Here is a 20,418-nt window from a genome sequence, read left to right on the forward strand (position 1 = left end):
AGGAAAAGTCAGGAAATAAAAAAGACTAATTGTGGAGTAAATTATAGCCAAATAACCCTCTCGTTGTTCTACACAGAATTAAACTGCATTGAACATTGACTTTCTGTCAATCAAACAGGTAAAAGTTGAATCTCTTACTCAAATGACTCATATGAGCAGTGTCTCCACCCCCTTTTTGACAGCCTTTTGAAATAATTGTTTGACCTCTGCCGGTTAAATACCCCGCATTCTGAACCCGTTCTTCTCTCACTTAACCTCTTCTCCGTTATTCCGTTGTGTTTGAGTTTTGTGACGCGACGTCGACGTGGAAGCTGCGCGATCGTGTCGCTAAACGAGTCGTAAGAGGAGGTTAAAACATTTACAGCCCGGAGATTGAGCAATCACAAAAAGCTGTAATTCAGAGTGACTTTAAGAGGGCCGAGGCAGTTATTTTTGAATTTTCCAAAGTACACAAACTTCACCACTGCGCGCGCGCGTGTGTGTGTGTGTGTGTGTCTGACCTTGTTGCTAGGAAGAACGCACAACAACAGCATGATGAAAATGGCATCGGGTGTTGGTTGTTATGTTTATTGGTGCACGCTGAGCGGTTCAAACCTCAGGATTTTTTTTTAATTTTTATTGACAGAAATACACAAGGGCCTCCGATGAATGGATGAGGTCGCTCTGCAGCCTTGGAGGAATGCGACGTGTGACCGCAGCGGGCTCTGACCGCTGGCGGTGCAGATGGTTCGGTGCTCTTGACTGGGTGCGGGATTAATTCCTTAATTCCTCAGCCCGCACAGACTTCTGTCACCTCTTAAAATACCCACGAGGCCTGTGAAGAAAAGACCGAATTCTGAATTTAACGCTTTGTGGGCCGCAAAGGATTGAGACATCCAATCAGCCTTTCATTTCCTTGTCACATGTCGGATGCCGAATCCAATTCCACAGCAAGTCCTACTTTAATCCTCCTTATATCTTCGCTGCTAATCCCGAATGTTCTCTCGTTCCGTTCATTGTAGTTAATGTCTTGGATTTCACGGAATTTCATAACTCTATTGGGCTTTGGATAGTAAAACATGAACAAGAGTCAAGTGGCTATAAATCCACTAATGTCCTTGGGCCTGGTTTCAACAGTTTTTAAGTGAAGTCCGGTAAATGCAGGGCAACCATCTGTTGTTGAGTTTTGTGCCAGAAAATCTCTCTCTCTCTCTCTCTCTCTCTCTCTCTCTCTCTCAACAAATTATGAACCAAGAGCGTACCAAATCAGCGTCCGGTGCAGGGCTCTCATCGTCATAGCAACAGCGCCGCCTCTGAAAACGATAGGGTTTCTGGAAAGTCTTTATACCCCCTCGGGGCGGGGCTCGCTAGGCCTCTCTCTTTCTCTCTCTCTCTCTCTCTCTCTTTCTCTCTCTCTCTTGCAGTTTTTGCGGTTGCACTCATTAATCTCTGTTCGCATGATGTCTCCAGATTCCTGCTCCGCTCCCACCAGTCGGACTGACAATCTGCATGGAAATGAACAATAGTCCTTAAAGGCTTTCTACGTGAATAAGACAAACGTGTGTCATTTCCCGTTTTTATGAGCAGACCTCATTACGTGCAGTTCTTATGTAATCGGGGCTTTTGGCCGACGTCGTCCCTCGTTGGCACGACGTAAAATGGAACCACTAGACATTTTTGTTTGAATAAAAAAAAAAGTCAATGACTAGATTTTCCGCCGCTTTGGTTGTAAAACCAAACGGACGGTTTGCCCCCCCCCCCCCCCCCCCGTGACGGGGCTGGGGCTGTGCCGTGCGACACCTCTGCCAGTTACTAGTGGTTCAGGGGGGGGGGGCGCCGACCTACTTGGCGTCCAAAACCCAGCGAGACAAGGCTGTCTGCCCGAAAACGCATCAGTCAGTAACTGACACGTTTGCTGTAACCCTAAAGGGGAAAAATGATGAAAGCAGCCGTAAAAAGGCCTCGGGCTACGGAGACGGTTTAAGACGTAAAGCCCTTCTCTGAGGATCCGGGATCCGACTCCAGAGTGTCTTTGTCTTTGTACAAGAAAAAAAAGAAAGCCAGTCCCCACCGGGATGAGGGGGAGTGGTGGTGGTGGTGGTTTCCAATCCCCACTGGCGGTGCGATTCGGCGCCAGCACAGAGAAGCCCAGAGATCACAGAGTTCTGTGGCGTCTTTTTTTTCTTCTTTTTTTTTTTAAATTAGCCTCCAAGTTCTTGATCCTGGCTCCAAATCCGGGGGGAGTCGTCGGTTTCAGACGGAACCGCCATTGACGCCGCGCCGTCACGATCTCAGCCAGCGTGATTCTCCACGAGTCCCAAACATCCTGTAAGCCGCCCGGGTGCCAAAGAACGCTTCTCCTCGGCTCGGGGTTTGAGATCCGGGCTTTTTGCTCCCATGCGGTTCTGACTGCTCACCGCGCACGTGCGGCGAGCGCTGACGAGTGGAGCGTCGGGAACGCGGCCAAAAGGTTTAGTGTCCGCGTTGGAGGCCGCCGCCGCCGCCGCCGCCGCTTTTGATCAAGAGTTTGGACGGAGAGTTGCTTCCTCTTAGATGTAATCGTTGAGCACATGTTCTGAGCATGAAATAATCCGCGCTATGTAACGTAGACCCGGTTAAGCGTCCCGTTGTGTGCGTTGTAATCAAAATGTCCGAATGGTTTGGCCCCTGTGATCCCAACATGTGCTCAGAATGATTTTTATTTTGTCATTACTAATAACTTTGATTGAGTAATCGTTCAACATTTTTGGAAATACCTCACTTTGTTTCAGAGGGATGGATCTGAGCATCACATGACGGACACGTTTGATTAATTCCATATATTTCTCCAATTATTTCCCGATCCCGATGTTTAAACCATGTCATCTTGGCCGAGGTCTTCAAAATTGCTTTCAAGTGACCCAGAACAAGGCGGGATGGGGGGGGGGTTAGTTCCTGCTTGGATTGCTGAGGCCTTGAAGTTCCTAATGATGACATCAAACGTGCAGAGGGAGTTGCTTGCCCTGTGATCTACAGGCGGAGAGGGCAGCGGTGAGCTCATGATGGGAGGAAGTCACTCTGCCATTGACAAGGAGAAAGAGAGCGAGAGAGAGAGAGAGAGCAACATCTGGATAGGTCGAGAAAGGGAAGCAGGATGCTCTGCCGGCCAGGTGTCACCGCTAGTGATGGAAAAACCCAATCGTAAACTCCCGTAAATCCTTACCACCTCGACACCAGCACCTCCCGTTTCCCCCCCCCCGTGTGACACATCCCGTCCGCCCGAGTAGCCGCCCTTGACCCCGCCGCCATCGGGGTCGGACAGCTGGCGGCTGCGGACGCCGCCTGCTGTCTCCGGTATGAGATGACGCGACGGACCATTTTATGTTTGTGTCTCTTTTCCCCCTTTTTTCATTCAGTGTCCTTTCCCCCCCCCCCCCCGGCTGCAGGAATGTGGCTCGTGAATAGAGAGACAAGCATCGGCTTGTGCTCGCACAGCTGGTAAAAGGTGTGCGCGCGTGTGTGCGTGTGTGTGTGTACACGTATTCGTTTTTGTGTAGTGTTTATTTGCCTGATTGTCGCTGTGCTGATGAGCGGTGTGCGGCTAAAAGGAAACCCGTGTAGCACATGTCAGTGCAGGGTTTATGTCCTCATTTGGTTTGTTTTTTTTGTATTACATCCTCAACCTTACGGGGGCCACAGGTGTGGTGCGTTCCTCTGATCTCACCGACGACGCGGGTTCATCTCTGCCGACTGTCGGTCGGCGGCAGATCAGTGGGAATCCAGATGTTGAAGCCCGGCCCTCAGCCGAGCTTTCCTACTCTGTTCCCATTGGTTGCCTGATTCTTTAGTTTTTTTTTGTTAGTAAAATCTACTCTCGAAAATTAGGGAGGGTGACGGCTCCGGTGACGGCTCCGATATTAAAAGATTTAATACAATTAAAACAATTCTCATCTTTAAAAAAAATAAAAAAAGAATATAACTCTCTGTTTGCACACACTGGCCACACTGGCTCTCACAGTCCATGATCTTGTGACGATGTGAATGACAGGACCCAAGTGAGACGGGGACCCCCTGACTCTTCCCCTCAGCAGACTGGGACCTCCCGCACGGTGAAACGCTACCCGTCATCCTCCGGGCCCATAACGTCCAACGCCATTCCCAACGGCAACGGCTACGCCAGCGGCCGCCATGGCGGCGGCGGCGAGCGCGGGAACGGGCATGGGGGCGGGCCCCCGAGCACTGGCGGGGCAGGCGGCGGCGATGGCCAGCAGCACGCCGCGTTCAGCAACGCGTTGTCGCCGGCAGGTAAGAAAACCCCCCACCCTCCCACTGTCAAGCCACCCTGATGCAGAGTGTGTGTGTGTGTGTGTGTGTGTGTGTGACTGTGTGTGTGAGAGCAGTGAGTGGATGCTTCGATGCGGTATCTGCCCTCTCACCTCTGTGACGTAACAGGCGCTGGGGACACCTTTATCTCCCAGCATGCTCGGCTTCCAGGCATTGCGTACCACAGCCTGCCAACATTACACATTGTTATCTTGCACTCAGGCGCTCTTTGTCTCCTTCGTGCACGCACACGCGCACGCACGCACAATTCCAAAACACCTTCTCTCAGAGATACAGAGGCCTGGAGGGCTTGGGCCCGGCCCTCAAGCAGCACACTCCCTCGCACTCTTATAAAAGGCTGCGGGGGGGGGGGGGGGGTGGCAGTGTGTCGCCGCGGGGCTGAGCGGAGGGAGCAAGGATGCGGCTCGTCTCCAGCGCGCCTCCGCTAGTGCTCCTCATCATCATCATCATCATCATCCACGCGTGTGTGTGTCCTCCAGGGGCCAACCTCACCTCCAACCTGGACCGCATCAAGATCGTCTTCACGCCCATGCTGTGCCGCCGGGTGTGCAGCGGCGGGCGCTGCCACAACAGCTGTGAGAAGGGGGACATGACGACGGTGTACAGCGACAACTCGCAGCAGCAGCAGCAGCAGCCGAAGGAGACGGGCTTCCGACTCTGTGAGTGACACTTCGAGGGCCTCGTCCATCTTCCTCTCTCTCTCTCTCTCTCTCTCTCTCGCCCGCTCTCTGACTCTCACGCACTCGTCCTACGTCCTCCTTTCTTTTCTTTTATGGGGTGAGCTCGACAGAAATGGGCTCCCAGTGGCACACGCTGTGTGTCCTGAATTCCAGCTCTCACCGTAAAAAAAAAAAAAAGAAAGCTGGAGGGGGTTGAGGGGGGGGGGGGGGGTAGAACAGATTAAAAGCTCAAACACACGTGGAGCCGGTGGTCCCACGCTCCCCACACTTAGCCCCCCCCCCTCTGCGGTTTACACCTCGCGCTTGGGCCCCCGCCGTTAACCATTTTACGCGCTGCCCGGGGGAACGGGGGCGAACGAAAGAGGAGAAAGAGAGAAAGAGTAGCAGCATGAGCAGGATTTTTAAGGGATTACATTAAACCTTCCATTTATCCTGGGGGGGGGGGGGGGGTTGCTCCAATTTCACACAGGAGTGTCCATGGGAAGTGAAGTGGGGCAGGGTCTTGTTTCGTGCTTTTCTCATCAGTTTTAGGTGTGCAACTAATGCCCCTAATTACTACTGTAGGGCTTCAGAGGTGCACACACACACACACACACGTACAGGTTCACGTGCACACACTTTGCACAGCTGCCCTACGCTAATGCACGCTCGGCTCTCCACTTTCGAGTTTATAAACAGGGTGATGGCGCAGATTTCGCATGCCCATTAATGGGGATCATGGAGTAAACATTCCAAACACGTGGGCGTCCTGGAAGAACCCCTCCCCCCCCCCCCGGATCACATTCCTGGCACCTCGTCGTACCTTTAATAGCAGCGGGTTTTGTATTTTATATGCCCCAATTTCGTTAGTCTAGAAGAAGAAAAAAGCTGGCGTTGAAGAGCGCATTAAAGAGAGGCTGCTGCTTTCCATCTGGAGCTGCGAGCATCCTGTTGCTGCTGCGTGTGCGTCCAGGAATGTTGTCAAGTGGACAGCAAACAGTTGTCTCATGCTGCTGTTATGCTCACCACGCCGTGCAGCCACATCGGGGCTGGATGGTTGCAAAAAAAATGCCTCCCACGATACGCACTTTTAAGCCCCGGCATTAGATTTGGTTGAAGTCTGTTTATTGAGTGAGAAGTGTGTGTGTGTGTGTGTGTGTGTGTTTGTTAAGAGGCTGTTAAATGCACAGACAGACGGGCAGACGGAGAGCGCGGCATGCAGAGTCAACAGTGGTCTAAGAATAGTCATCCATGTCTGATGGGACTGACCTGACGAGGAACAGTCCAGCCCCCCCCCCAACCCCCCCCCCCTCCCACATTGAGGATTTAATAGCCTCCTTGAACTGATCATTTAGCCAGCGTGTCTAATACCTGGAACTCACACTTTTTTCTTCTTCTTTTCTCTTATTCTCTGTCTCTCTTTCTCTGAATTCCAATATGTTCCATCCTTCCTCTTTCAGTCTCTCCGATCCATATCTTCAGTCCTCTCTGTCTTCGACGAGGACGTCTTTTTTTTTTCCCCCATCATGTTGTCAATGAGTCCTATTTGTGGTGCCAGCAGAGCTTTACGTTCTCACCCTTCTCCATTTGACAGCCTCTGATGCTTTGAGGTCAGGTCTGTGGGTCTCCAGTGAAGTGAATACAGTCAAACGCCTTGTGGTGGCCATTGCTTCTATATTTGTCTCCCCCTAGTTATCTGAAGACTTCGAGTCGAGTTCTAGACGCTGCATGTTTTGTAATTCAATTTACTTATATCGTTAGGAGCCAAGTTCCCTCCTTTGACATTTTTCCAAGATATGATAGTTTAAGGAAATTCACAAACCAACCAAAAGTTTTCTCTCCGAATGATCACAGGGCGATTCATGACTCGTCACCGCGCACGGGAGCTAAAAGTTGCCGGTGAAGGAGGCCCTCAGAACAGAGTGTCTGCCGGGGGGGCCAAAGTGGAGAAAAGCAATGCTAACCATTAGCAAAGCCTCAGCACATGCCCTTCCTATTAGGAATACCCGTTCTGTTCCTTATTACCGGATCCTGGTGCACGAGGGTGCATAAATCGGCGTGATTCAATGTGGCGTCTTGTATGCGCTAACGTGTCTCTTTCTCTCTCTCTCTCTCTCTCTCCCTGCAGTCTTCTGTCAGATACCGTGTCTCAGCGGAGGCCGATGCATCGGCCGGGACCTCTGCTGGTGTCCGTCAAACTCCACGGGGAAGTTTTGTCACCTGCCGGCGCCGCCTCCCGCCAGGCCCACGCCTGTCCGCCACAAGGACGCCAGCCACCCGGGAGCGAGGTCCTCCCTCCATTCCATGTACACGCTACCGCTGTCCAACCAGCAAGGTAACATCAGCTGTTTGAGGAGGGGCTTCTTTTTATTATTCTATTCTGGTGTGATAAAGGGGATTTTTTTTATTTTTTTAACTGGATAAAGACTAGTACTTGATTAGTCCACCCAATGCTGCTTTTACCAAACAGAGGTGTTTATTTGAAACGAAGCGAGGCCGCGAGTGATGAGAACCAAACGCTTTGCATCCCTTCTGATTTTCCCAATTTCCTCGTTGCGTCTCAATCTGTCATTTCAAATCCCACTCAGATATCTTCTGTCTTCCAGGTACAGTTACAGTGTGCCTCCTCATGTCACGACAGGGAAACGATGCTTCTCATGCTTGAGATACACAGAGTGACGGTCGGCATTTTGGGGAGAGAAAAAACCCCCAAAAACTGGCAACATTGAAGATAGAAGGAGGACAACAGAGCTCATTTCTCCACATGTCCTCAGTTTCCTCAACAAATCTGTTTTTGGTCTTTAGGATGATTTGATTTGAATCAAAGAACCTTTGTGTTTTGTTTTTGTTTTTGGTTGGATCTTACGAATGGGGGATTTTCCCCGTGCAGATCAAGCTGTGTGTTGAACAAAGTTCAGCATTTCTATACCCCTCTAATAAATAAACCAACACATGCATTCACCTCTGCTCGTGTAGCGAGGTCCCCAGTGGGGATCCTCCACGGCGCCATTAATGTAAACTACATTTACCGTGTGTCTCTTCCTCAGTATCTCTCAACCCCTCCCTGGTGAACGTGCACATTCAGCACCCTGAAGACGCCGAAGTGGAGGTCCACCAGGTGGCCCGCGTCCAGCCGGGACTCCGCCCGGCCACCGCCGCCGCCGCAGCCGACGACAGGGGGGGGGCCCACTCCGTCCAGCAGCGCTCGCAGCCCGCGAGCGGACCCGAACCCGGCCGCGCGGCCACGGCGCTCGACCAGCGGCACGGGCACGTCGGGAGGTGCTTCCAGGAGACGACGGTCGATGGGCAGGTACGTGCGTTAAGTCATCAGAGCGCGCCGCGTGACACCCCCCCCCCCCCCCCCCCCTGCCCCTTCGCCTCGTCTGCCGCTGTCTCACACAGGAAGTGTTTAAGGCGGCATTCATTTTTTTTAGGAACGTCACAATAGACACGAGTCAAAGGGAAGAAGAAGTGAGTTTGTCTAATCTGAGGCTCGGTGCGGCGCATGTTGCCTACGCTGTAATTTAAGGGCTGTGTTTGGCTCATTATTCCTTCAACAAGTTGGTTTTCTGCTGATCTTCAGCTCCCCTTGTCGCTCTACTCTGGTTTCATGGAGAGTTTTGAAAAAAAAAGCCTCCACAAGTCACAAAAAAGGGATTTTTCAGAACCTTAATTAGAACGGCCTCAGAGATGAAGCACACCTAGACTTTGGTTTAGTTGGTAGTTTTTCCCTCTTCTCCTGCCAGTATTTTCAGTTTGTCCTCTTGTCCTCTTTAGTCTCATGAACCTTTATTGGCAACAAGAAAACAAAACAAAACAATGAACACAGCCGGATAAGAATCGCTCCCCACAAATAGCGAAGGGTCTGAAAAGCCTTGCCAGGAGGTTCATAGCTGTTCTGGAGTCCCCCTCCAAGTCTCAGATGTGTCTGGTTCCCTTTGTCCTTCCACATAGGTATACACACACGAACACACACACACACACACACACACACCAGCATATGCGGCGGCGGTTTTCCTTGGATCTGACTCCGTTGTGTGTCGTTGTGTAGTGCGGCGAGCCTCTGCCAGGCCTGACCAAGCAGGACGACTGCTGTGGAAGCGTGGGCGCCTCCTGGGGCCTCGGCAAGTGCCAAAAGTGCCCCACCAAACCAGGTAAGCCGCCCCGAAACCGAGGCCCTCACATCTATGGGGGGGTGTCGATTTCGATTTCTGTTCCATTTCGTACTAAAAATGGAATCTGGTCTAACTCTGCTGGTATTGTTTTTTTGCGTTGTGCGTTTGGTGTGTTGATCCCTCGGTATTCCTTCGCTGTTTATTTCCACTGGTTCAAAAACAACGAGACGCAGCTGGGCTCCACTCCCACGGTGCCGCGTGTCGAGGTGTTTAGTTTTATTTCCCGGGTTTCGCAGCATCCATCACAGGCAAACAGGCCGATGACCTGATGGAGGATCAAACCGCTGTGTGAGGTGGCCAGAAAGATGTCAGTTGGCCCCCTTTAATATGGAGGGAAGGAAGGAAGGATAGAGGGAAGGTGAAGTCATGCGTGTCCCAGAAGTATTGGAAGGGGCTTCAACAAGTGAAATGCTTTGGATTCCTCTGATTGTTGTTGTTCTCCGTATATAGACACTGGAATTATATTCAACCCGGACAGTCCATTAAAAAATGAGGATGTCCATTTTTTTATTCTCACAGTGAGTCGTCAGGGTCAAATCGCTTTTCAAGTCTCTTGTTGAGTGTCTTTTAGGGGGTCAGTTTACAGCAGGTTACAAAATGCAACGTTGTTGTCTTTACTACACGTATAGATGTTTAGTAAGTTGTGGATTTTATCTTATTTTTGGACCCAATGTATTTCCATACAGTAAAATGGACACAATGCTTCACACGGGTATGAACTCAATAGACTCTTAATGTATTGCTGTGTGGTCGGGTCTCTTTGTGGAGTGTGGGAAAGTACACATTTCTGTTGTTTATTGTTGTATACGGAGGACTTTATGTCGCTGTTGTGGAAATACGGGGTCGCATCCGGACGGTGCGTATTATTATTATTATTATTTTTTTTTTTACACCTGCGTTCTATCTCAGCGGGAGCCGAAGCCCTCGGGAGCCTGAGCCGTTAGAAAGTCACATGCCGAGGATTCCTGGCTCCTAACGAGATCCAGAGCGACAATGAAGAGGCTGCGGTCTACTCCGTCCCTCTGGTTCTGATGATGATGAGGGGGTGGCATGGAATGGAGAGTCGCCAGCAGGGTCGTGTTGTCTGGAGTCGATTGAAGGTCCACTAAAGGTCGAATGGAGGCCTTGAGTCCGACCCGCACTGTTGGCACGGCTCTCTATAATTGCGCTGGCGCCCCCTCCCTCACTGAGTTTCACGACTGATGGAATTCCACAAGCCGTTTGTCTCCCCATCTGTCAATGCTCTCTGCGCCCCCCCCCTCCCCCCCCGGTCAGATGAGACGTAACCACCGCACCCCCCACGGGTGTAACTCTACGTACCGTGGTCACCGAGGTCACCGTCATGTCACTAGCCCCACCCCCCCTCCCCCCCGCCTCATGTGACGCCTCTAATTCCCTCTGTGTCTCTCTGCAAGCAGGACACCGTTCTTCGGGGGGTTTGGATCAATAAAGTCGCACGAAGCGAAGGACGAAGGGGGGTGGGAGGGGGGGGGGGGCCTCTCAATGCTTCCTATCACGGATGCTTCTTCGGCGACCACCACAGAGACACACCCCAGAGACGCGGCGGGAAGAGAGTGCGATGCATCGGAACGTCACGGGGCCCCGCGGGGGCGAGGTCGAGGCGCCGATGTTGACGCTGATGTCTCTTCACAAACCAGAGCGATGGAATCCATTAGAGGTCGAGGGGGCCGAGCAGGAACCGACCCAGTGGGAGGCAGATGGATTGGAGAGTTTTCTGTTGCATTTGTTAATTGGATACAAGTGAAGCTAAGCACATTTTTATTGGGGGGGGGCGTGCCGTGGCGTGCCGTCTTTTGGAGCTCGCCCGGATTGGAGATCACACAGGAATGTGCGTCTGTTTTAGACGTTCGTTTGATGCGGTCTCCGTCGCCATCAGGCGCAGTAAAACAAAGCAACTGCAGACAGAGACGTAGATCGCATGTTTTAACCGACCCAATCAGCGACCTTTTTGTAGTCTTCGGACGTTATTGACGCTACGACGCCGCCACCCACCTGAGAATGCCGTTGATTGAGCGAGCATCTGGTTGCCTGAACAGATTTGTGTACATTGTGTGACCGAATGGCCTTTGGCCTCTCTGGCAGGCGCACGCACTATTGACAGGTCACGTGATACGGACCGTGACAGAGCGGGTGTTCGAAGGAGGGCGAAGGCAAACGTCGTTTCGCTCTCAAGCTCGTTTCGCTCCAATCAGGCATTGGCTCGAAGGGAAGAGATCTTAAGAGACGTGATTAAAGAGCGCTCTCTGCTCTGAGATTCTCTGCCGGCGGCACCAGTTCGTCCCGCGGAGGCGGCGGAGGCGGCAGCGGATGCGGCAGCGGCATGTCAGTAAAGTAGATTGCTGGAATGGATCCTGAGGGGGGGGGCTTGGCTTCGGGTTGTGTTCCTATAGAGTGGAAAGGAAGACGCCCCTCTTGTCCCCCCCATTCCGTGGACTCCCATTGGCCCTCTCCGTCCTGCGTCCTCTGTCCTCCGTCCTCCGTCCTCCCACTCCCTCTCTCGGGTTTTTTCCAGACAGGCATACAAGGAGAAGCCCAACACTGAGGCGGCCTCCCAGGCTGATCCCCGGGGGGGAAACTGGCGGAGGGCTCCGAGCCCCGTGATTGATGGACCAGACCTTTCAATCGAGTTAGAAGAACAGCAGGGTGGTCTGCAGAGTGATTGTACCAAATTAGCAATTGAAGGTTGCTGCACCGATCCGACCATAGACTCCCTCCGTTCTCAGCCTCCCGCCTCCCTCTTTACTCTCTCTCTCTCATTTTGCATAAGCTGTCCTTTCACTTGAATACCCTCAGCAGGCCTCCGTGTGGAGCATTTTTTTTTTTTTTTTTCAACTTTCATGTTTAAAAAAAAGGGATTAATTCAGATTGAATTCAGGACAGCACCATCCATCAAGGAGCTGCAAAGGAATTTGAATTACACTTTCAGGTCAGGAAATCTGAGCAAATAGTGGAAACCGCAATGCCATTGAATGGAGGCGGACAATAAATTGTGTGTGAAGTTTTTGTGTGAAGTGGACACACACAGATCGGTCGCTTCTGGTCGCTACAATCTGTGTAACCAAGGGTGACGAGCCACTGCCCGTGTGACCCCGTGTTCTCTGCACACGGAGAAACAAGCATGAGAAGTGACTCTTGGGAATAACCCTCATCCTTAGCTTCTTGTACAAAACAACCAATTTCGTCCTGAGGTTCCGATTTGTTGGTACAAAATTCACATTGAATGATAAGATTTAGAGACTCTAAATTAAAAAAATGAACAGATAAGACTCTCTGCATCTCACAACAAACGCATCCTGCGACCAGCAAGTACTGCATGAGTTTCAGCATCTGGTTCTTAAACAGCGGGGGAAAAAAAAAAAAAAGCCCCTCGGGAACCATAAAGATCTACTGAACTGAACTCAGATAACAAGAGAGAGATCCAGGAGGCGACTGGGGGAAATGTCGAGCACAGCCCAAATAGATCCTGTGTGCACGTAAAGTTTTAACGAACACACGCCGTAAACATGTCGCAGGTACATGCGGAAAACGCGCCAACTCTACGTCACGTTTGATGTCCCCACGACTCCTCGGGCCTCTTCCTGATTCACGTTGGCCCTTGAGCGCAGAGCTCCTCGCCTCCCCGCTAATAGGCTTTCATTGAGACACCCGGGCCTCCCCTACTGGGGCTTCCCTTGGCATGTGCGCCCCGCTGTCACTCCGGGGCCGGACTCTCTCCCTGATCCCATCGCTGCGGGGGGGAGGGGAGGGGGGGGCGCGCACACCGCCCCGCCACAACAGCTCATTACTCAGAGACTCTGAAAGGGGGATTAGGAGGGTGCGGAGGACGATGTGGGGCGGTGGTGCAGGCAGGAACGGGTCGCTTTGATTCCCCCCCCCCCTCTCCGCGTTGACCCCTTCGCGCTGACCCACTTCTGCTTTGTGGAGCCCCAGGTGCATTACCCCCCCCCCCCCCCCCCTGCCGCCGCCTGGCCTGATGAGTCACAGCGGGACCAAAGCATAGCTCGGCAACCAGGGCCGTGTTTCCGAATTGGTCCACGTTGTGGCCCACATTCCAGCCGCTCCTGGGGGAATGAGCCGAGCTCGTGACCCGGGTCCGGGCCACTCGGTTCGGTGCCCAATTCTTCCTTTAAACCGACTTTCACTTACGAGGCTGCTTTGACCTTCCTTCATCTGTCATTTCTTGTTGTTTTTTTTCCCCCCCTGCTTCTGCACTTTGGGGCGTCCAGATGGTCATTTACATCGGAGCTCCCCCGTCAATCAAACGTCTCAACGCCTTTTGGTTTTCTGGCTTTAACGGTTCCGTCACGCTGTGACCACGTCATTGTTCCTCAAGCTTTCCTCACCCAAACACAGATTTGACCCCAACAAAAGCAGAGGATGAATCATCTCCTTTTCAACATGTTATTAAGAAGAAGAAGAAGAAGAGAATCTGGGAAGGATCTGCTACTAATACCCACCCTTTCTCTCCCTCTCACTTCCTCGTGTCAAACACTCAAACACAAGCTGACTCTCGTCCCGCGCCAGCCCCCCCCCCCCCCCCGCTGACCTCTGTGTACATTAACGCGGCGCTCGGGAGTGCTGACGTCATGTTTTTTCGCGGGGGGGGGCTCTGTCACGATGGCCACAGTGGGTTATTTACCGCAACGTTCCGTCGCTTGGGCCGCCCCCCCCTCCCGGGGTACGCTTTGCACCGCGGTTCGGCGATAAAAGGTCAGGCCTGTCACGCGGGCTTCCTCGACATTTTTATGATGTAAGCGCTTCCTTTTGTGTGCCCCCCCCCCCCGGGGTTCGAGGAGAGTTCCAACTAGTATTATTATAAATGACGTGGAGTGTTATCCTTACATTCTGCTGTCTCATAAAAGTGGTTGATGGAGGGGGGGGGGGATCCGTTTCCATGCACTCACTCTGGGGTCCCTCAGGGCTGCGGCTGTGGGTCCTCGCGTTCCCCCCCCCCCCCCCGCTCACATCTGTAAGTTATACGTTCCCCTCCTCTTCTCCCTTCCGCTCCTCTAAAGCGGCGCTTCCTCTCTCTCCCTGTTTTGCAGCGTACGCCGTGATCGCCAACGGACGAGTGGAATGTCCCCAAGGGTTCAAGCGGATGAATCTCACACACTGTCAAGGTAGGATTTAAAAACACCTTCGATGAATGTGGACCAAGTTCAACGTGCTCTGAACGTCATCATATGGTCCATATGACCCATAACGGAAAAAAAAAAACTAGCTTATGTTATAATATAATGGCGTGGACCCCCGTGGACCCCTATGAATGTATTGTTACTATACATGTGGCCCCTATGGGAACCAGGTCGGGACTACACTTCGGTTGGCCTTGGTTCGGGGTCAGAGATCAGCAGCCGATTAGCACCTGCGGCTGCGGTTTTAATTGGCCTTTTGGAGTCCTCACGTGGGGGGGGGGGGGGGGGGGGGGGGTAGTAGTAATCGGCTAATCGTCGCTCTTCCTGAGTTTTTGGGGTTTTAGGCTTCAGCAGCAGAAGTGTGGGGCTCAGCCTCCTTGTTCCAGCTCTAATTGTGGAAATGCTCCAACAGCAGCATCCCAGACGCGTCTCCGGTCGACAGCTGGCTGGTTTATCTCAACGCTGTTGGCGATTGGGCCTATTTACGGCCTTGGCCCGGCGTCAGCACGCAGGCGGTGGGGAACAAATAAACTGCGGCTGAAAAAAAAAAAAAAAAAAAATCCCGACGGCTCATTATCCAAACAACCGCAACTGACGCCGACACTTTCCATAACAAAATGCAGCTTTTTTTTTTTTCCCCCCACGAACGCTCCGGGCCGAGCCGCGTCAATTGCTTGATTAATGGTGCCGTGACCCGAAGGACGACGCAACGGGTCCGTCCTCGTGTGTTTTCCCGGTTCTCTACAAACGCGACGGCTCGTCGACCCGAGGCGGGAAACGAAACGAAAGGCTTCCAATAGCGTGTCGATCTTTTTATTATTCGTGCTTGTCTCGTGCGAGTGTTTCAAGATGTTTCTACCTGTCACTTGTTCATTTGTTGAATATTTACTGCAGCATTTTTAGTCTTCAGCTGCTGCTCCATTCCCTTAAATTATTCCACTTTCAGGTTTTGCTGCCAGGGAAATTATTTATTTATTTTTTTCTCATTGTTATCCGGATTCCGTCCAGCTTCGCCAAACTGGGGGGCTCCTGGTCCGGGCTGTATTTCAGCTTGACTCATCCTTTGGTAATTGGCAGGATTCGCTGCTCGCGTTCCCTTGACCCCTCCAGTCACCACGATAAGACGCAAAGCTCTCCGACTTCAGACGATTTCCTTATCTCCAGAAGATGCTTCTCGGGCTGAAATGGCCGTTTTGTCACTGCGCTTCTTTTGGACGAATGGCAACACGTGTTGTGTGTGTGTGTGTGTGTGTGTGTGGTAAAGTGCGGTGCTCGGAGCAGGTCGTGTTACTCATGGGTCACATCGAAGATGAGATGGTGAAAGTCTTACATTATTTCCCCTGGGCAAATTCGGATGAACCTAATTAGAGTGAACTGAAAATCTTAAAAGGCTAACATCTCACATTAATCTTATTGAAAGCTACAATCAGGTTGAGGCCTCAATATATTAGGTTCTACAGCAGGAATTTGCCTGTGAAAATGTCATTTTCTCAGTAATGGCCGGCTCTTGAGAATGTGCATTCCCTCTATTCGCGGTTTCTCAACAGATGCCTTTTGGCCCAATTAGTCCATGTCTGGTTTGGGACTTCCAAAGTAGTCTCTAGGTGCTCCCTTTTGGCCTTAGCAGCCTGTGCATAGCAAAAAAAAAAAAAAAGGCTAATGCTACCGATTGTCTCAACAGTGCCTGCAGGTGTTTTTACGCAAATACGGGGCTTTTTCCAGAAGTTATGAGTGGCCAAGGTCAACTAAGGTCGCAGCCGTTTGGAAACTTCTTTTGGCCCCGTTGGAGTCATCCAAATGTATCACCGGACAATGGAAAAACAAAAAAATCTAGCCATACTGCTGACCAGAGCAAACCAAGCACGGGTTTGAAAATGGAGGCTGAGATTAGTGGCGATCGTGACGGGTTGTCGCGGCAGTCAGTCTCAATCCCAATCAACGCACCAGCAGACTGTAACAGCAGCGCCAATCTGGTACCGCGGATTAAAGACCCCATGTGATCAGGGCTGAGCCCGACGCTGACCTTGCACTGTGACCAGATGGCGTGCTGCTGCAGACTCCCCACAGTACCTGCGCATCGGGGGGGGGTGGAGAAGGTGGAGGCTTTGGACGCTCTTCTTCTGAGGAGAGATACGAGATACGAGAAAGAGAGAGAGAAAAGAAAAAAAAATTCTCCAGATTTGCCGCGGCCGACGTAACTTATCAACCCCCCCGATCCCCTTTAAAACTCACTTTTTCCAGCAAAACAAGAGCAGATTAAGTTGAATTGGGAAAATCTGTGGTGGCAGGCTGTCGGGTTCCAGTCGTCAAAGCAAAGGGGGAAAGACCTAATGATGTGCTCTTTGTTTAACACGGTAGAACAACAAACTCTGCCTGGTCCCAGTGTGCTAGCAATCGCATGACTAAGCACCTGAAATATGTCTTCCCCCCCCCCCCCCCCCCCCTCCGTGTCCACATTAACTAGCTCGCCTTGCCTCCATTCGGCCCCGTGTGTGTGTGTGTGTGTGTGACGTTCATGAGTTTACTCTGCTTTTCACAGTGGTCAAATGCATTATATGTTTCCCTCGTATCGTCCCTCTTCCTTTATCGAAACCCGCCGTTTTTTTTCTCGAATACACGTTTTTATCGCAACTTTTTCAAAGCCGTAAGCGCTCGCCGCCATCTGTAAAAGGTCTGAGTGCGTGAAGGCTCACTCTAAAACCCTAAAGCGAAAAAGCTCGCTTCCGCCCTGACGAGACACGGGCTCCGTCTTCCGCAGACATCAACGAGTGCCTGCTGCCGGGGCTCTGCAAGAACGCCGACTGCCTCAACGCCAAAGGGAGCTACCGGTGCACCTGCAAGCCAGGCTTCCTGTTGGATGCCGACAGGAGCCACTGCGTCTGTAAGTGTCGCCCGTCACCTTTCGGGGGGGCGCTCTCCTGTTCCTGTTTGCACCACAAACAACTCTTGACACTTCCTCTCTCCCCAGCGGACAAAGCCGTGTCCGAGCAGAGGGCGCTGTGCTACCGGTCGGTGTCGGCGGGCGCGTGCGCCCTGCCGCTCGCCCAACACCTGACCAAGCAGATCTGCTGCTGCAGCCGCGTGGGCAAAGCCTGGGGCCCCGGGTGCGACCGCTGCCCTCTGCACGGATCAGGTAAAAGTCCCCCCTGCCGTCGCTCCTGCGCCCAGTTCACCTACGCGCTTGCCCCCCCCCCCCCGTTTAAAGGCGGGGCTTATTTCTGCAGGAAACCCTCGATCACTTTCGCAGATCTAGATTGTCACGTGTAATCTCGCAATGCCAGCAACAGTTCAAAAATAACCAAACCAGAACCGTTTGCATAATATGTGGAGTCCTTCTCCCCCCCCCCCCCCCCCCTCATACCGATCTAATCATCAAAGTCTCCATGAGCGAAGCAGACTGGTTTTATGGAGCGTCTGCTCCAGTGATTCATGGGGGGATTCTCATAGATCAGATATCACGTGCGCGGGCCTCCCGGTGGACTCACAAGCAGTTAGAGGCACGTTCTGAAGGAGTGCTGAGAGAGACCCGCTTTCAATCCGTCCGCCGCGTCAGCGTTTTCTCTGCATTCACGTCCGGCCGCGTGTCCGCCGCGTCCTCGCGTCCTCTCGGCCCTGACTCTTGGGAGCCGCCGCTCTCGGGTCAGGCGGGGGACACGGCGCTTCTCTCTCGTTTAATGGATTCACCATCGCCCGAGGTTTTAGTTTCTGCGGCGGGGACCGAAAAACCCAAGAGGTCCCTCGTCGCATGCTCAACATAACAAAAAAAACCCAAATATATATATATATATCAGACAGAAATATGAACCGCAGTTTACACTCTGGGCCCTTGTTTGCTGCAGATCATTTCAAGGAGATCTGCCCGGCCGGCCACGGCTACATCTACTCGCGCTCCGACGTGCAGATCTCCGTGAGGCAGCTGGAGGACGTGCAGAGCACCGGAGTGTCCCCGGCCCGGCCCGGCAGGCCGCCGCCGCCGCCGCGTCACGACGGCCACGCCGAGACACCACAGGCGCCCCGGGAGCCTCCGACTCCGCGGCAGCCGGGAGGTGAGGATCCGATGCTCCACTAAAAGGGCCGGCTTTGAGGTCGGCAATTTGCTTCATGCACCAAGGCCTTGGAGACTTTTACCTTCAACGCACATGGCGTCTACAGCGCGGGAGAGTTCTTCTACGGGATTAGAATGGATCGGCCTTTTCAAACATCATCTCCATGTATAAATACATGCCTGATCCAACACTGAATATATTTGGAATAGCTTAAGTCGCCCATCCATCATAGTGAAAGCCATTTGAGCATCACAGCAATGCACGAGTAATCCTCAATGGGCGTAAATCCAAATCCTCTGGATTTCCTGTAAATGTAGCTTCCTGATTTAATGCCCGCAAACTACTTTGTTGGCGAGGCCCGCAACATTTGGATTTGCATCAGGACACAATTCTGTAAATATTTAGGAAACTTGGTCTTCATTATCAGAGGTATCCTTTTTCCCGACGCTTCTTTTTGTGACACTACGGCCTCTGGGTCTGGCTTTGAGGGTAAATGCGAGGCAAAGACCTCCAAAGCTGAAAGAAAATTGCAAAGAGAACAACGGGCCAAAAAAAAAACGCAAAGTTAATAACCAACAGAATGTCAACTTTTTTTGGCCACTGATGAACTTTCTCCTCTGCTTCCCCGTCTCGTCGCAGATGTAGAAATTCCGAGCCCGGTAAGTTCTCCCTCCCCGTCAACCTCTTGGCACGTATTTGTGAAATGTTTATCTTCTAGAACCATATATATATCTGCTTGCTTTCCAGCCGGCTGCTGTGACCGACTCACCGCCCAGATATCCAGGTATTTGTCTCTTGGCTTTAATCACACATACATCAGAAAACACTGGAAGGCCAATTTCTTTAGTCTGGCGTAGACACGTAAAGGGTCTTCTATGGATTTGCTCACGCTGGTGGGTGTCTTCATTCATTCATTCCCACGTTGACGTTAAAGTCTGAAGGTGGACTCCACGCGATGAGTCTGCTTGATTCATTCTGCTGCTGGTGCTGTCTAGATGTTTTTTTCTTGCTTCTTCATAGCAGCCCAGTGAGTGACAGCTGAGCCAGTGTCTCGTAGACTAAACTTTGAATAGACTTTGCACTCACGCGTCCTCCGTCTGTCCTCACAGAGGCTTCTCCGGACCCCGAAACGGAGGACACGACCCGCACAGCCTCACGAGCAGGTAACTTCTTACGAGGCGAGAGAACCCTGCTGAGCGGAATCGAGGCGGGGGGGGCGAGGTCATAGCGTGTAGGAGAATGTGAGAGGAATAGGAAAGATTTAAAGACCAAAACACGAGAGGCCCAGTTCACTGAAAGTTTTACCACAGTCCACATGTAGACGGATAAAGACCCCAAAAAAAACCCGTCAGGCCCTGTTGTGCATGACCCGCTGATGCCTCTGTAAGAGCTCCACACTACGACGCTGTAAAACTCTCATCCAAGACCTCACCTATAAAAACAAGCAAGGCTGTGGAATGCATTCTCTTCTTCTTTCTTTCTTTCTTTCTTTCTTTCATTTTCACAGTGCCAGTAAAGTTGGGTAACCGCCAAGCCGCGCAAATACACCCGTCGGTCTCCTGCGTTAATGAGTCTCTGCTGCTCCTTGCAGGTGTCGACGCGTGCGCCGCCGCCGCCGGCGTCTGCGGCCCCGGCGAATGTGTCCCCGTGCAGACCGGCTACACCTGCCGCTGCGAGCCGGGGTTCAAGCTCAGCACGCTGCAGACCAACTGCATTGGTAAGCGACAATGGCACCGTGAGAGGGGGGGCGGAGAGGGGGGAGACGGGGGGGGGGGGGGGGGGGGGGTGTTGGACGATCCCTCCAGATCTCCGGGGGTCGGCGCCTTCAACCATCTTCCCTGCCTCCCAACGCAGACGTGAATGAATGCGACGGGGACCCGTGCGGAGGGACGGGCCGCTGCGTGAACAGCTACGGCTCCTACGCCTGCCAGTGCCACAGCGGCTACAGCCAGGTGATCACCCGCAACAGGAAGTTCTGTCAAGGTGAGACCCGTCCCCTCCCCCCCCCCCCCCCCCGACGACCCTCACTCATCGGAGCGCAATAGTCACTTTCCTTTTCACCGCCCTGCTCGCTTTTCAT

General features: G+C 52.4%; 1 protein-coding gene across 1 annotated transcript in view; it reads left to right on the forward strand.

Moving 5' to 3' along the window:
• LOC119228153 (latent-transforming growth factor beta-binding protein 2-like) overlaps nucleotides 1-20,418 on the forward strand; it is a 51,983-nt gene that overhangs the window by 15,541 nt on the left and 16,024 nt on the right. Inside the window, exons 4-17 of the mRNA XM_037487531.2 lie at nucleotides 4,007-4,263; nucleotides 4,782-4,961; nucleotides 7,090-7,296; nucleotides 8,009-8,271; nucleotides 9,013-9,115; nucleotides 14,203-14,277; nucleotides 17,051-17,173; nucleotides 17,261-17,425; nucleotides 18,132-18,338; nucleotides 18,978-18,997; nucleotides 19,086-19,122; nucleotides 19,448-19,501; nucleotides 19,930-20,055; nucleotides 20,193-20,321. Of these exons, the coding sequence (XP_037343428.2) occupies nucleotides 4,007-4,263; nucleotides 4,782-4,961; nucleotides 7,090-7,296; nucleotides 8,009-8,271; nucleotides 9,013-9,115; nucleotides 14,203-14,277; nucleotides 17,051-17,173; nucleotides 17,261-17,425; nucleotides 18,132-18,338; nucleotides 18,978-18,997; nucleotides 19,086-19,122; nucleotides 19,448-19,501; nucleotides 19,930-20,055; nucleotides 20,193-20,321 (1,946 nt within the window). The remainder of the gene's footprint in view (nucleotides 1-4,006; nucleotides 4,264-4,781; nucleotides 4,962-7,089; nucleotides 7,297-8,008; nucleotides 8,272-9,012; nucleotides 9,116-14,202; nucleotides 14,278-17,050; nucleotides 17,174-17,260; nucleotides 17,426-18,131; nucleotides 18,339-18,977; nucleotides 18,998-19,085; nucleotides 19,123-19,447; nucleotides 19,502-19,929; nucleotides 20,056-20,192; nucleotides 20,322-20,418) is intronic.

Source organism: Pungitius pungitius, chromosome 14, assembly GCF_949316345.1.
Source record: "Pungitius pungitius chromosome 14, fPunPun2.1, whole genome shotgun sequence".
Classification (NCBI taxonomy): domain Eukaryota; kingdom Metazoa; phylum Chordata; class Actinopteri; order Perciformes; family Gasterosteidae; genus Pungitius; species Pungitius pungitius.